Here is a 16,472-nt window from a genome sequence, read left to right as displayed (position 1 = left end):
TGGAGGCAAAGGAGTAGTGACTTACCTTTAAGTCTAGAGAATGAAGTCATCTTGAGGGTCTAGCTGAAGCTTACACATGGATTTTCAACCACCACCTCCTTTTTAGGCTCCCACCTTAACCTCACCTTCCCTGATACCAGGTCTTCCAATTTCTGATTCTTTCTGAAATTGCTTGGGTGCTTAGGTTTGACCCATACCCATTCTTCCAGATGATTGCTGTTCCTCTGCTTTCTGTGTTCATGTATTATGATTTGGGATTATAGTTGCATCCTAGTTTGATTGAAAATAGTGATAGCTTTTGTTTTTTGTCCTCTTTACTTTTGGAGTGATGTTGAGAGAAGAAATGTCTTCACACCACCATTTAAAATCCCTAAGTCTCTGCCTTGGTTTTTACCTATAACTGTGTTTATATTTTTGGTTTCCTGTATCCTCCAAATTTTCTACAATAAACATGTATCACTTTAATAATAAGAAAACACACACACAGAGTTATCCAAAGACAAAAAGGCCCAACAAGGCCTAGAGAACCCAATCCTGCATTTCCCTTCCTCTTTTTATGAGCCAGTTGGGCCTAAGAAGCCCCCTCTTCTTTCATACCTCATCTTCCTGACACTATGCAGCCATCCATGTGGCCTCAGGCACCTGTTGGAGAGAACACAGCCTCCAGGGAGGACATTCTTGGCTTCCTCATCCGTGGGTGCAGCCTTTGCCAACCATGCAAGCTAATTTGCATGCAGTGTGGATCCCTTAATGCAATCTGATGATCATGCGTCCAAAGGCACAAGTTTTTTTTTATAAAAAGAGAATTCAGTGTGGTGTGTGTGGTGTTTTGCCACTGCAGCCACAGGTTTTCATTCCCACTGATGCCATTCCAGTCAATAGGGGTGAGCATTAGCTAGGTATTCTCCATTACTACTTCCTACAGACCTGTCCAGTCCCTCCACTTGGACATATAAGTGGCCCTTATGAAGTAGGCCCTGGGCCCTTGAACACTCTTAAGCTTCACTGCCTCTACCAGGTCTAAGAGAATCAGAGACCCCAAGATCTAACACCCCACAAATTCCCATAAGCTCTGGACTCATTAACAGGAACCCAGTGAGAAATCCCAAAGCAGAAGTACTCATAGGTCTCTGGAGCTCTCTCTGATCAGGCTCTACCCTGGCCTGAGGACACTGCTACTTCCTTCGTCCCAGTGAGCACAGGGATTCCAGGACTCAGGCGGGGCCAGGAATGCTCCAGTCCTCCTCCTCCCCACTAGGATCACAGACTTTAAAGCCTGACCTACATGTAGGATTCGCTGGGAGTCCTAGGAGAATTGATCCAGCCAATTAAGTTGGGAAATTGCTCTTTGAATTTAACATGTCCATCCACTCATTTGTGACTTGGTGGGCTGAGGCTTCGAGGTTATTTTTACTTAATCCAGCAAAAAACTATATTGGGCTTCTCCCACTTCACCAGTTTATTCATTTTTTTCAGTCAGTTTTGGTTTTTATTAAACTTAGCCTTATAAATACCTCATAAAATAACCCTCATCAATACTCCCCTGTTGGACTCACGCATTTCCATTCTGGAGCTATTGCCTAGAAGAGCTGCTAAGGGACCAGGCAGAAAAATCTCCAGTCGTGTTGCCTTTGGTGTGTACCTTGTGTCCCTACTTGAGAATTTGTCCCTAAAAAGGTTTGGAGCAACATGTGTGTATGCACATATTCTCACAAGTGGGAAGATACCCTCTATGAAAATCCAATTCTATGTGGATCATTCCCTCCACCCTGAGAAGACCATCTATTACCCCAGTGCAATGCTCTGCTTGACTAGCCCACGCCAAGAGGAGCCCACACACATACACACAAAGAATTACATTTGGAGACCAGATATCATCTTTAATTAATAATGCCACAGCCCAACATCCTTTTTGTTGCTGTAGCATGTTGAGGGTGTGTGTGTGTGTGCGTGTGTGCGCGTTCCTGAACAGATGAAGGGCCTGAGACTCCCAAGCAGGTCTCAGCCAACAGCTCTACTGAGCAGCGACTGGAAGACAGTCTCCACAGCGGCACAGAGGGTGGACTCCTGCCTCCCTTTCTCTTGGACCACCTTTCCTGCATTCTGAGGGCAAAGCTGAAGCCTGTCCCAGCCCAGACTAAAGGGCTTCTTAGCAAAGATCAATCTTCAGTCCCCAGCCCTCACTGCCTCTGACCAGAAGGATGTCCCTGGGCAAAGTACAGACTGCTAGGCAAAGGTGGACAAGCTGGGCCAGCCTTGGTCCCCAGGTCACACTGGGGCAGCACCATAGTGGCCCGGCCCTGGGCGGAGAATCCAGAGCTTCTGGGGCCATTTGCTTAGTTCCTCTCACAGATGATCAGGGTAGATCCCAGGCCCTTCCTGGGGCCAGCCAGAGAGGGACAGCCTCGGCCCGTGAGGGCCACAGGAGCATCATTTCCAGCCCGAACCTAAGAGCCTGCTCAGTCATCTCCACTCTCCAGTTCCTCGCATGCCCAGTAGGTCCACAGCCCAGACACGGCAGGGGAGATCAGCACGGTAGTGGGTCGCAAGGAGGCCATGAGAGACCTGGGCTGAGCTGGAACTCCAGCCATGTGCCAGCCTGAAGCCAGCCCTCTCCCCCATGGTCACCGCCAGCCAGAGCTCTTTGAAGTCGGATGGGACCCCCACAGGCAAGGCGGCAAGTTCTTGGCCAGGTGCAGAAGGAGAAAACCAAACTGGCTCCACCGTCCCATTTCCACCTGCTCTGTGCCTTAAGAAGGCAAGGAGCCCAAGTCCCCAGGACAGTGTTATCAGCTGTTGGGGAAGCACCGTTGTCCAGGTGAGGCCTCAGGCCGGAAGCTGTGTTTGTTCAGTGGGCTGGGATAGTAGGTGGTTGTGTATACATTGGTCTGCTGCAATGGGTAGAAACTGGCTCTGTCATCGGGGATCAGGTTATTCTTGTTCAGGGTCTGTGGAGGAAGGAAGGAACCGGAGAGGAAGGGGTAAGGGAGGGGGGCGGGGGAAGGCGACGGGCCAGGGCAAGGCTGTCAGGAACCAGTCAGTGAGCAAACACTCTGGCCGCTGACACAGTTCACAGCACCCTGCGCCCTCCTCAGTGCCCAGCCCCGCTGCGCCCAGCTCCAGGCCAGAACCACGGCACCCTTCACCCTGCACTCAGCCTCTACATGAAGGCTCCCACCTTGAACTCCATGGGTGTGTACTTCTCGTTCTTGGGGGTGCCCCCACCCTTGTAGTGCAGGTGGTTGGGGGTGGCAGGGTGGACGAGTGTGGATTCCTGGGACTGGCGCCGGCAGTGCTGGTAGGACAGGTACACGGCCAAGGTCAGCAGCCCAGAGCCCAGGAAGCAGGAGACGCCTGTGGCTACCAGGTGGATGAGACTGAACCCTGGGAGAGGCGGAAGCAAATGGTAAGGAAAGGGCCACCACGAAGAGCAGAGACTCCACTCCTGACCGCCTCCCAACAGGAGGCTCTGAGACATAAAGGAAAGGGCTTTGAGGCCAGACCCAACGGAAACAGGAAGGCCAGGCAGCCGGCCACCAGGGGCCTCTCTCACAGGACACCTGTGGTTTAGGTCAGAGGAGGCAACCAGAGGGTGTGGACTTGGGTGACTCTTCTTGAATACAGACTCGATGACTGCCTCCTAGCCGGGGGGCAGAGATGGAACCTCCCAGGCCCCCCTATACATGGTCCAGAGCAGCCAGGACCTCCGCAAGGTTTGTCTCTCTGGAGCAGGAAGTGGAGAGACTCCAGATTTCAGAGTTGGGCTGGTCTCCTCTTTGGGGAGGAGAGGTGGAAAGACAGCGTCACGAGGTGGGCAGGGTCCTTTTACCTCCACAGCTGGTGGCCTCCTCCATGCTGGAGGCAGGCAGGATCACTGCAGGAAGACAAGCAGAGAGAGTGTGGGGCAGGGAGGAGAGAAGGGTCCCTCTGGGGCTAGGTATATCTCTAGGAGGGTCCCTGGGTCAGCACTGAGCCGCGTGGGACGTGGTCTGGGGGCCTTCATTCCACTCTGTCCCCACTCAGACCTTGTCTCTAAGAGGGGCCAGCCCATTCACTAGAGAAGAAGGGGCAAAAGCCCAAAGTATGCACACCTCCCACCCTGGTGTTCCATCCTAGACCCACTAAGATTCTTCAGAAGGGGAAGGAAGCTGGGGGCCCAGGGTGCGAAGGGTTGGTGCCAAGGTGCTGGCTTAAGGACCTACCGGGAATCTCGCCGTAGGGGCAGGGGCGGCTCTCGCTGCTGTTTCCGGTGCAGGCGCTGGGCCCTGGGACCAGCTCTTCACAGTGTCGGCTGCGGCTTTGGGCTCCGTCCTCCGTGCATGCACTCCACTCGGACCACGGTGACCAGCCTTCTGTGGGTTGTGGACTCGGATGAGGTTAACTGCCCTGAGACCCCCTGAGGGAGTTCAGAGGGACCCAAGGGGCTCCCCAGCCCCGGCGTGATGTTCGTCATACCTGGGCAAGCCTGAGTAGCACACAGTGCCTCCTCTGTGTGCAGACCAAGACAGATGTCCTCGCCTGGGGAGGGCGCGGGGCTGGTGCAGGAACGTGTGCGTTGATAGTGGCCTCCACCACAGGAGGCTGAGCACGGGGACCAGGAGGTCCAGCAGGACCAGGCACCCCGCACTGCAAGGGGACAGGGTGTGTGAAAGGGGCTGCAGGTGCAGGCAGGGCCTAAGACACTTCTACCCTATCCCCAGCTAGGCCACTCTGCCCTGGACCACCCTGACTCCATCCTCTGCACCCGCCCTCAGCCCACTGTTAGGGACTGCCCCTTCCTCCTGAGGGGTGCAGGGGGAAATGCTGGCTGCAGAGGAGATACCAAAAACCAACTCTACCTCAGATCAAGCCTCTTATCTGGCTAACCCATTAGGGGAGAGAAAAAAGTGACAAGGAAGACGAGGAGAGGCCCTGCTCGGTGGGAGAAGGTGCTGTGTCCATGGTCAGGCCACAGACTTGCTGTAGGGCCCACTGTACAGAGTTGGCAAAAAGAACTGGTCGTCTGGGCATGAGGTGTGGCCTAGGGAGTCTCCTTGATGGGGGTTCCCTAAGCGCGGGGTCACCTGGACAAGCCTGGTGGTTACAGTCCTGGTACTCGGCGGCGTCGCCTATGCATGGCAGGCCTCCGCTGCGGGGCTCCGGGTTCGTGCACGTTCTCTTGCGGACGCGGAAGCCCAGCTCGCAGTCCCGGGAGCAGGACGACCACGGGCCCCACGCAGCCCAGCCCCCGCTCACCGAGTGCGGGGAGGTGCCCCCGCTGCGCAGGAGATCCTCCACCAGGGCTGGGTGGGGCACGGGTGGGGAGACTGGCCTCAGTGATGAGCACACCCAGCGGCCCCACTCCTGCCCCACAGGCCTCCGGCTTCTTCCAAACACGATCCACTGACCCCCCCCCCCCCCTCCCCGTAGCCCCGTCCGACTCCCAGCCTCCCCCAGCCCCGCGCCAGCGCTCGGCGCCTGGGAGGGAGCGGGGCGAGGCGCTGTACCGTCGGTGTCGCAGGCTCCCGAGCCGTCCGCCGGGCAGGTTCTGGTCTCCGTCCTCCTCCGGCCAAGCTGCAGGCCGTGGGGGTCCGGCAGGGGAGCGCGGCACGTGAAGCGGAAGCGCTGCTCCTGCCGCGCCCCGCCCTGAGTCACGTTCACGGGCAGCCACGGCGTCCACGGCGTGTTGCGCCGCACTTCCGGGCAGCCCTCGGGGTTGCACGTCTTGAACTCCTTCGGGATGGGAGCGGGTGCTGTGTGGCGGGCCCGCGCCCCCGGCCCCCGCCTGCCCTCCCGTGGGGGCAGGTCCTCCGGCCCGCGCGCCCTCATCGGGCCTCACCACGCCGCAGCCAGGGCAGGAGTTGCCGTTCTCACAGGACCGCCGCCGCGATTGCACGCCGCCCCCACAGTTGCTGCTGCACTTGCTCCAGGAGCCCCACGACGCCCAGAAGATGGGCACCGGGCAGGGCGTGTTTTCGTTACAGAACCTGCGGGGAAGGGTGTGTGGGGGGAGCGGTCATCGCACTAGGGAGCAGGCACCCCCTTCCTTAACAAGAGGTCCCTGGGAGTGCAAGCCTGGGAAGGACAAGAGTCCACCGGCTCACTCGGAGAATCCAGGCCACTTTCTAGGGGGCCCGGCAAGTCTGGGGCTGCAGGGCTAGCTTGTCTCAGAAACCTGGCCACACGCTCGCTCACCGCTCCTCGCGGCTCTTGCCCACGCAGATGCGGCCCCCGTGGCGGGGAGCGGGGTTGCTGCAACTTCGCTGCCGCACCTGGAATCCGATCCCACAGGACGTGCTGCACAGGGCCCACGAGGACCACGGGGTCCACGCTCCGTTCCTGGTGGGGTCAGAGGGGACAGGGACAGATGATCCTCCGAGTCCTAGCTACTCAGATCTATCTATAGCTAGGCAGGTGGATTTTATATTATTGTCAGTGATACGGGAAATGGCAGCTCCCAACCAGGCCGGCTGTTTATTCGTTCCTGTGTTCATTCATTCCTCAAACATGTGTTGAGAGCCTTTCCCCATATATCAGGCTGTGCTCAGGGCTAAGGGTATAGAGGTAGGACCCGGGGCATGGAGATACTTGTGGGGCAAAAGGACACATTCTCTAGAAAGGGCTCCAGTTGCCTTTGCAATATGCAACCTTTGTTCATCCTTCTTGGTTGTCCAACCCTTGCACTCAATCCCATTCTCTCTTCCCTGTTCTACAACACCCCATGCTTTGCTCCAACCTCAGACACCATTCACTGTTGTCTACTTTGACTCCAATTTTCAAGTTTTGGTTCTATCACTTACTGGCTATATGAGCCTGGACAAGTTACTGAAAATTTCGGTGCCTCATAAAACTCATCTTTAAAGTAAGGATAATGGGGGCGCCTGGGTGGCTCAGTCATTAAGCGTCTGCCTTTGGCTCAGGTCATGATCCCAGGGTCCTGGGATGGAGCCCCACACTGAGCCCCGCATCGGGCTCCCTGCTCCTCAGGAAGCCTGCTTCTCCCTCTCCCACTCCCCCTGCTTGTGTTCCCTCTCTCGCTGTCTCTCTCTCTGTGTCAAATAAATAAATAAAATCTTAAAAAAAAAAAAAGTAAGGATAATGATTGTATTCCTACCCCATGAGGTTGTTTTGACAGTTAAACCAATACACATGTATAGAATGGAGTGATTTTAAGAGAGTCCAAGGTCATACCTCCAGACGATGGTAATCCAGGATTGGCACCAGGTCTGCCTACTTGACCACCGCCCCATGCTGTCCCTCGTGTTTGGAACAGCAAGGCTTATTGAGGCTATGGTCTGTGACTCCCATGCCTGTCCAGCCTACCTGTTTGTATCAAGAGCCCCCACAAGGCAGAGACTTCTCTCCCACTAGAGTGGAGGGCTCATATTTTAGCCACCTCTCCAGTCCCCTGCACAGCTCTGGAGTGGTTTCTGTCCCTTTGCAGGAACACCTGCCTGGGGATGCCCCATTTCCTCTATTCGCGCGCGCCCCCCCCCCCCCAGGTCAAGGCAGCCGCCATCCAAGTCCCGTATCCCCACATACCTGGAACAGTTGGCGATGTGGATGGCTGGCCCCAGGCAGTCTCGGCCCCCACAGCGGGGTCGGGGGGAGTCACAGGCTCGGGCCCGACACAGGCAAGATCCTGAATTGTCCCCATCTAAGTGCTCACATGGTTGCCATGGTGACCACTGGCCGAAGCCCCCATCCTGAGTCACATTTCGCACCTGCAGATACACATCAAACAGGTCACACGAGGCAGGGACAGGGAAGGCACCAAGTCCCAGGGGACATGGGGATACTGATGGAGAGTCACAGCCTGAATCGGGGCGAGGTCCCAGGTGGGGCGCATGAAAGGGTTCTCACAGGACACGCTGTTATGTTCTGGGTCCAGAGGCTCATGTTGGAACTGTCCTCAAGCGTGCTGCAACGTTGCTGCTTCTCGTCCCAGCCGCAGTATGGGTCCCGGGCCCCTAGGCACGCCCTGCCAGACAGAGGTCCTGAGACTCAAGCCTGAGGGCCTCCCAGCCTCACTCGCCCCCTCTGGTGCCCTTATCCATCCAGTTGCCCTCCACAGTAATAACTAAGCTCATTGAACACTTCCTGTGTGCCGGGAATCATTTTAAACACTTTACAAGCATGAATTAATTTAATACAACAACCCAGGGCAGAAGGTACTGTCATCATCCTCATGTTACATGGAGGAAACCCAGAGAGCTGAACAAGGACTCAAACCCTTGCCTTCCAGAGCCCACACTCTTAACCTTGCCTTCCCCAAGCCTGGGTGCCCCATGCTCCTCATCTAGGGCCACAGGAGAAGATGTGGTGAATAGAAATCCAAGGAAGTAGTGCCTCTCTGTCAGACATGATGATAATAGAGCCATAAAACATTAGTGATGGATTAGGGACAGTCTGGCCCAGTGGTTCTCCCCACCCTGGCTGCACATTGGAATCACTAAAGAAGCTTTTAGAAAATACTGATACCTGCCCCCACCCATACAAAAGTCTCTGGGGGGTGGGGAGGTTTTAAAAACTCCTAGGTGATTCTAATGGGAGCCAAGTTGAGAATTACTGGGATCTGCAATACAACCTTTTTGTTGTATAAAGGAAGAAACAGCCACAGAGAGCGAAGAGGAGTTCCCCCCAGATCACACAGATTACACATGGCAGAGCCGGGGCTAGAGCCTAGACTTCATTTTCATTTTTTTTTTTTTAGGAGCTTAGACTTCTTAACCACGATTCTTCCACCATGCTCTTGCCTCCCAGCTGGGAGTCTGACTTCGCCCACTGAGTGAACAGAGGCCCATGCCTCAAAACACAGGGGACACCGAGGCATAGTCCGGGGCCTCTGAGGGCATCCACATGCCTGTGCTGCTCAGGAGCAGGAACCAGAGTCTAGTGCGTCAGCATCATGAGAATGAGCGCAGGCTGCCAAGAGAGGGGTCAACGTCCCGTGTCCCCTTTCCCGGGCCCTCAGGGCTGGTCTATCTGCAGTGACCCAGAGAAGGTAATGGTTCACACTCCAATGAATGCCCCAAATGCCTCCACTTCTCACATTCTAGGGCTCCTCTCTTCCCTTTCTCCTTCAGACTTATTCATTTTATCCTTTACGGTTTTTCTTTTAAAGATTTTATTTATTTGTCAGAGAGAGAGGGAGCGCACAAGCAGGGAGAGAAACAGGCAGAGGGAGAAGCAGGCTACCGCTGAGCAAGGAGCCCAATGTGAGACTCCATCCCAGGACCGTGAGATCATGACCTGAGCTGAAGGCAGACTTTAACCGACTGAGTCACCCAGACGTCCCATCCTTTTACAGTTTTTAACAACAACAACAACAACAACAACAAGTTAAATCCGGGGGCGCCTGGCTGGTTCAGTCAAAAGAGTGTGTGATGCTTGATCTCAGGGTCATGAGTTTGAGCCCCACTTTGGGTGTGGAGATTACTAAAAATAAATAATCAAATAAACAAAACTTTTAAAACAATTAAATCTCTACCAGTAAGACTTGAAGGAGGAGAAAAAGAGTATGGAAATTATGGAATCATGATTTGCTGTTCATTGCTCAGTAAATAGAGTATCAGATTCTGGAGCCTGAAGGAAGTTCCCTCTGCCTGGGGGAACTCACTGCCAACCCCAGGGGATACCCTGGGTCTCTTCTGCCTCCTTTTCCCAACTTCCAACCCTTTTACCAGGCTTGGCTGCTCCACAGCAGTGGGCCTGCAAGAAAGGGTCCAGAGAGAGCACTGGGAATGGAGGAGCAGAAATTGGAGGCCAGGAAGCAGAAAAGGCTTCAGGTAAAGGAGGTGCTAGGCTGCAAGGAGGTGGGGGAGTCCACACCATGACATGACTCTGCAGAGGGATTTTTGATGGGCCAAAGGGGCAAGGATGTCAAGGGTTAAAGGAATACATGAAAGAGTCAAACGTTTTCTCCTTTTGGTGTTTCCAGGATAGAATCCTTCTTTCCTCACGAAGCTTTAAGGAGAGTCTCCTGTCAGGTGAGTTCTTTATTTTCAGTGAGGTTCCAAAGACAAATGAGGTTATATGAGAGAGCTCACAAAGAAGGGGGTGGGGCTTCCCCTTGTTGCCAGAGGAGGCTGAAGAAGATAATGCTGCCCCTTGCTCAGGCAGCCCGTGACCTCATTTAAGGGAGGTGATGCCTGGGGCTTCATGGGCAAGGGCCTTGCTGGACCCCAGCAAGTACCCTCTGGCCCGCCCGGGAATCCAGAATGCTCATCTGTTACTCAAGAATCCGTTTCCATTTTATTCACTCAAGTACAATTGTAAATTGTACAATATAAGTGTGTTCATATTTTCATCTGGGACCAATGGTTTGATTTGGGGGTGTTTCACCAGCAGAATGCATCAAACTAGACACCATGGTACTAGATACAGCGCATATGCAAAGTAGTCCCAGCAACATGTGGTTTTGAGCTTCTGCTCTCTGGCTGACATTTGGACCAAATTTGCTGCCACCAAATCCAGCCAATCAGAACTCAATGAAGCCCGCTCCTGAGGGTATTTCCCTCAGCTCTCAGAAGGCAGTATCAAACTCCAGAAGCAGCTGATATGGCACTTTAGAGACAACAGGAATTAAATGAAAGAGAGCCATGAATAGGGCTATACTACTAATAATACTAATAAATAAAATTCTATTCATCAAAAACAAATGTCTGCCAGTAGAGAAAATGGAAAAGAGCAGAAAATTTGAATCAGTTTGTACAAGATAAAAGCAGAAGATTCTGGAGGAATGCAATTTTGCCTCATGCTACTTCTTTCATCTAGGGTCTAAGGAGTCCATCAAAATCCTAAAGGAGAACACAGGCAGCAACCTCTTCGACCTCAGCCACAGCAACTTCTTCCTAGAAACATCGCCAAAGGCAAGGGAAGCAAGGGCAAAAATGAACTATTGGGACCTCATCAAGATAAAAAACTTTTGCACAGCAAAAGAAACAGTCAACAAAACCAAAAGACAACTGACAGAATGGGAGAAGATATTTGCAAATGACATATCAGATAAAGGGCTAGTATCCAAAATCTATAAAGAACTTCTTAAACTCAACATCCAAAGAACAAATGATCCAATTAAGAAATGGGCAGAAGACATGAACAGACATTTTTCCAAAGAAGACATCCAAATGGCCAACAGACACATGAAAAAGTGCTCAACGTCGCTTGGCATCAGGGAAATCCAAATCAAAACCTCAATGAGATATCACCTCACACCAGTCAGAATGGCTAAAATTAACAAGTCAGGAAACGACAGATGTTGGCAGGGATGTGGAGAAAGGGAACCCTCCTACACTGTTGGTGGGAATGCAAGCTGGTGCAGCCACTCTGGAAAACAGTATGGAGGTTCCTCAAAAAGTTGAAAATAGAGCTACCATATGACCCAGCAATTGCACTACTGGGTATTTACCCCAAAGATACAAATGTAGAGATCTGAAGGGGTACATGCACCCCGATGTTTATAGCAGCAATGTCCACAATAGTCAGACTGTGGAAAGAGCCAAGATGTCCATCGACAGATGAATGGATAAAGAAGATGTGGTATATATATACAATGGAATATTATGCAGCCATCAAAAGGAATGAAATCTTGCCATTTGCAACGATGTGGATGGAACTGGAGAGTGTTTTGCTGAGTGAAATAAGTCAATTAGAGAAAGACATGTATCATATGACCTCACTGATATGAGGAAATCTTAATCTCAGGAAACAAACTGAGGGTTGCTGGAGTGGTGGGGGGGGAGGGATGGGGTGGCTGGGTGATAGACATTGGGGAGGGTATGTACTATGGTGAGCGCTGTGAATTGTGCAAGACTGTTGAATCACAGATCTGTACCTCTGAAACAAATAATACATTATATGTTTAAAAAAAAATAAAGAAGAAGATAGCAGGAGGGGAAGAATGAAGGGGGGGAAATCGGAGGGGGAGATGAAACATGAGAGATGATGGACTCTGAAAAACAAACTGAGGGTTCTAGAGAGGAGGGGGTGGGAGGATTGGTTAGCCTGGTGATGGATATTAAAAAGGGCACGTTCTGCATGGAGCACTGGGTGTTGTGCACAAACAATGAATCATGGTACACTACATCAAAAACTAATGATGTAATGTATGGTGATTAACATAACATAATAATAAAAAAATAAAAAATAAAAAATAAAATAAAATAAAGTTTATCAGAGGGGAGGTGGGTGGGAAGATGAGTGAAACAGGTGAAGGGGATTAAGAGTATACTTATCATGATAAGCACTGAGTAATGATGTATAGAATTGTTGAATCACACTATATTGTACACCTGAAACTAATATAACACTGTTAACTTACTGGAATTAAAATAAAATTTTTTTTAAAAGACTGTAAAGAAAAATAACCAGTCCTAGAAAAATTGTTCCCAGTTTTGACTGCAAATTAGAATCTCCTAGTGATCTTTTAAAAAGCTTTAGCAAACAAAATAAAAAACCCACCTATATCTGGGCTTTACGGACCAAAGTAGGCTGGAATCTTTTAAACGCTCCCTAGGTGATTCTAAAGAATAGCATGGTTGAGCATTGCTGTTCCAGGCCACGTTGGTCAGGGTTCCCAAGCCAAGAGATGAAGTGCCTTGTCTTTCCAATCCGTGACAGAATAGGAAAGGAGGGAAGAAAAGCCGGAGTGGATGCTGGCCCCAGCACCCCCACTCAGGCTCCCTCACCCTCTCACCCTGCTCTCAGTTCCCCCAGACAAGAAAGAGACCAGATTCTCCACAGACACACCTGCCCTGCCCTCCCCTGGCCCTGGCCGCCTGACGGGGCTTACACGACTCCCCTGGAGCCAATGCTTGAGCTCTCCTCCTGCCCACATTCGCGGCTTTGGGCCAAAGACCACTCCAAAGCTTACAGAGCAGGGAATGTTCTTAAAATTAAAGCTCCAAGGAGAGAATTAAAGCGTGTCTGACTGTAAGAATGGGTAGCAGTTGAGAGTTTCTTTCATAAAAGCAGCCTTTAGACCAATAATATATCATCATGTCTTTTTTACTGCAGTGTCTCAAGCAGCCATTACAAAAGGGAACAGGTTCATTCCATGTGCCGGGAGGCAGGACAGAGACGGATGGTGGAAGTTGAAAGCGGGTGGATTCCAGCACCCGGTAGCAACAGTAGCACAATGGGAGCTGTCCAAGGTGGAGCCTGGGAGCAAGTGGCCATCATTTAAGATGAGGGCCAGATTTCCTATCAGGGAGAGAGGTTGGGAGGAGACTCTCCGAGCCACCTTCTTGAGTGAACTGGTGTAGACACCCCCACGCCCCCTCCAGTGCAGCGTGAAAGGCATGATGGAAGGAGGGAGGGAGTGTTCACGCATAAAACACTTGCTTTGTAGAGCCAGGCAGCAGCTTATTCCCTCTGCCCCACCTCTTGTGAGCCCTGATCTCTCTCTGGCCAGGCCAGGGTCCTAATTATGTCCCACGGGGCTGAGATTTGCCTGAGCGAAAGGAGGGGGCTGGAGACAAGCCCCTGGATTCTGGGCAGTGGAGGGGGGCCTGAAAGGACTCTGCCAATCCACCCTCATCCTCCTGCCAGCTTTGGAAGGAATGAGGGGGAAAAGCATGAAATGTCGATCTTAGGACACAGTAAAACCCTATGACAACCCGCCCCCCAACAGCACAAATTCTGATATAGTGTGATAGTTGGCTTCCAGACTCTGGGGTGCACAGATTGGTGGCTACACAGCCTCACTCTGGTCATTTTATTAACTTTGCAATCATGAGACCTCACATTTTCAGACCACCTAGAGCCTTACAGCAGCATCTCACTGTACATGTCAAGCGCTCTTATCCCAAATTCAGGAGTCCAAATAGGGTGAAAGTATCAGACTCCAAACTGACCTCTTTCTACCCTGCTATTCCACCTGGCCACACGACGCAACCTCCCTGTCCCTTCTCTGAAGCATCATGCGAGCGGGGCAATGTCCCGGCATCTTCCTTTCTCTGGTTCCACTGCAGACCCCATTACTTCATATCTGGCCCGGAGCCACACTAGCTCACACTGGCCAACCCTCTGCCCCTTGACAATGTCGCTCACCACTGTCTGATTGATCTTTGTCAAACACCTATTCACGCTGCCTCTCACTCCACTCCCCCGCTCAAAGACCACTTCAGTGCCCACAGGCAAAGGTTCAGATCCAATCCTCCCTTGGCATTCCCAGCTGGCCTCGGTCCCATTCCCCTCCCTTCTCCTGCACCAACCTCCTCTCAGGCCAAATGATCAGTGAGCTTAAGGATCAGTCCTGTGTGGAAGGCCACTTTGTGCCTTAGGCTGGGCATGGCCCCCAGGTGAAGTCTAAAAAGTATTGGGATAGTGGGTTTGCCTTCAAGGATTTACAAGCTCCTAAAGAACAAGACTATGTGCAAAGTTTAAAAACAATACAAGAGGGGTGCCTGGGTGGCTCGGATGGTTGAGCGTCTGCCTTCAGCTCAGGTTATGATCCCAGGGTCCTGGAATCGAGCCCCACATCTGGCTCCTGGCTCAGCGGGGAGCCTGCTTCTCCCTCTGCCTCTCCCCCTGCTCATGCTCTCTCTCTTTGTATCTCTCTGTCTCAAATGAATAAATAAAATCTTAAAAAAAAAACAACACAAGAGTTAAAGAACACAAGATACGGGGGAAACGCCATCAGCAGATAGCCTGCGATTCGTGCCAAGTCGTGCTGCCTGTAGTCCATGTCACAGGTGCTGAGACTGCAGAGAGCCCAGGAGGCTGCAGGGCCCTGACATGCATTTGTGGAAATACGAAGGAACTAAGGACGCTAGTTACCACGCATGAGCACATCATGAATAGAATTCCCAATCCTTATAACAACTCTGCCAGAATGAACTATCATTTGCTCCATCACAATTTCCTCCTATTTTCCCCTGAGGAGAAAGCTCGAAAGGATAAGTAGCTTGCTCAGGATCGTGTAGCTAGCAGATGATGGAGCTGAGGGAGAAGCCCAGGCGCGTCCAATTCAGCCACGGGGGGCCTCACCTACAATGCCCCACTGTCTCTCCCCACACGTCCACTACGGGCCCAGGTTTCTCTCTCCAGCCAGACATCCACAGCGCCAAGGGAAATGAGAGTGTTCTGGGCCCATTTCATCTTGCCCCCCTTCTCTCACCTCCACCGCCCTGCAAAGCGCTCCGAGCACGGTAGGGCTCAGTACACGTTGGTGGTTTGCTGCTAGAGCTATGCGCTGGGGCCGAGGGGACCTGAGTGTCTGCGCACTGCTCTCCCTTTCTTCCTCCCCAGCTGCCACACCGTGACCCTCCCGCCTCCTCCCCGGCCCTCCGGCCCTCTGCCCAGCGCTCGGCACACCCCACAGGGGCCGGAGGACAACCCTTGGCAGCAGGGGTACCATTTGTCTCTCAGTTCTCAAGGACAGATGGGCACGGCCAGGAGGCTTCTGTGTTGCAAAGGCCACAGGAGCCCATGTGGCTGTGACTACGCCAGCTAAGGCGGCTTTTGAGTATCTCAAAAACGAGGGGGCACAGCTTGGGAGAGCTTCACGTAGTAGGAATCGGAGATACATTTCCATTTGGCTTTGGAATAGGCTTTTGTGTTCCCCCTGAGACGCCAAGTGCCATGATTGCCAAACTCGTGAATCCACTTGAAGCTAAGGTCTCAGCAGCAGTTGGGAAGCAAATACAACCAACAGCTCCACCTGGTTCCTCATCTCCACCCGACCCAAGCCAGGCCTCTGCCTCTTCTAAGTCAGGAAGGAAGAAAAGCAAAAATCTGGCGCCAACTCAGAGCATCCTGTCCTAGCTCCCCACACATCTGGGTAGTAAGTCCTGTGGGTTCAAAGATAAAGATCTTTCTCTGAATTAAAGGGACTGAGACGCAATCAAGTAAGCTAGAGATGGCTGACAGGCCCTCGCTTTGGGGCTGACAAAAGGGATAGCAACAGCCCCCTCATTTTGCTAAAGCACACCCTTCCCCCAGGCAATAAGTGGTTTATGCAGACCGTCCCAATTGACCTTTACAAAAACCCTGCAGATATTTTATGAGAAGGAAACCAAGGTTCAGCGTGGTGAAGTGACTCGTCCAAAGGCAAACAACTGGAGACTGCGCCGGTTTGCCACCCCGGGTGGCTTCAGAGCTGTCTCATGAGAGCCACCTCCGAGGTGCGATCAGCGGGCACAAGCCTGGAGGGGGCCAGGGGCCCGCCACCCCCCCACCCCGCACACTGCCGCCCCCCCTCGCCCGGCTCCCGCGGCCCCCCGCTTACCCCTGGCTGCGGTAGGCGGCGCACCTCTCCAGCGGGACCCGCAGCACGCGGTCGCTCAGCCCCACGAAGAGCGCGCGGGCGCTGTGCAGGATGCGCAGGCTGCGAAGGGGCTCGCGGCGGCCGGGGGGCAGGACGTGCAGCTCCTCCAGGTAGCAGCCGCGGAGGCTGCGGCTCGCCGTGGACAGTGCCTTCAGGATGGTGCCCGACTCTGGAGGGGCCGGACGAGGGGGGCCTTGAAGGCCCAGCCCCGCCCCCGCCCCTC

At 52.8% G+C, this 16,472-nt stretch overlaps 1 protein-coding gene across 1 annotated transcript in view; it reads right to left on the bottom strand.

The window, feature by feature from the left end:
* Positions 1 to 1,854: 1,854 nt before the first annotated feature.
* The window catches only part of SEMA5B (semaphorin 5B), a 118,672-nt gene continuing 104,054 nt past the window's right edge, over positions 1,855 to 16,472 (bottom strand). Inside the window, exons 11-22 of the mRNA XM_035000016.1 lie at positions 16,211 to 16,418; positions 7,843 to 7,960; positions 7,522 to 7,703; positions 6,175 to 6,318; positions 5,819 to 5,966; positions 5,487 to 5,712; positions 5,064 to 5,282; positions 4,456 to 4,626; positions 4,203 to 4,352; positions 3,830 to 3,874; positions 3,179 to 3,384; positions 1,855 to 2,948 (exon numbers count right to left, since the gene is read on the bottom strand). Of these exons, the coding sequence (XP_034855907.1) occupies positions 2,790 to 2,948; positions 3,179 to 3,384; positions 3,830 to 3,874; positions 4,203 to 4,352; positions 4,456 to 4,626; positions 5,064 to 5,282; positions 5,487 to 5,712; positions 5,819 to 5,966; positions 6,175 to 6,318; positions 7,522 to 7,703; positions 7,843 to 7,960; positions 16,211 to 16,418 (1,976 nt within the window). The 3' untranslated portion in view covers positions 1,855 to 2,789. The remainder of the gene's footprint in view (positions 2,949 to 3,178; positions 3,385 to 3,829; positions 3,875 to 4,202; positions 4,353 to 4,455; positions 4,627 to 5,063; positions 5,283 to 5,486; positions 5,713 to 5,818; positions 5,967 to 6,174; positions 6,319 to 7,521; positions 7,704 to 7,842; positions 7,961 to 16,210; positions 16,419 to 16,472) is intronic.

Source organism: Mirounga leonina, unplaced genomic scaffold, assembly GCF_011800145.1.
Source record: "Mirounga leonina isolate KUSES-001 unplaced genomic scaffold, KU_Mleo_1.0 Mir_115, whole genome shotgun sequence".
Classification (NCBI taxonomy): Eukaryota; Metazoa; Chordata; class Mammalia; order Carnivora; family Phocidae; genus Mirounga; species Mirounga leonina.
Note: the sequence above shows the minus strand (reverse complement) of the source record. Positions and strands in the feature narration are given on the sequence as shown.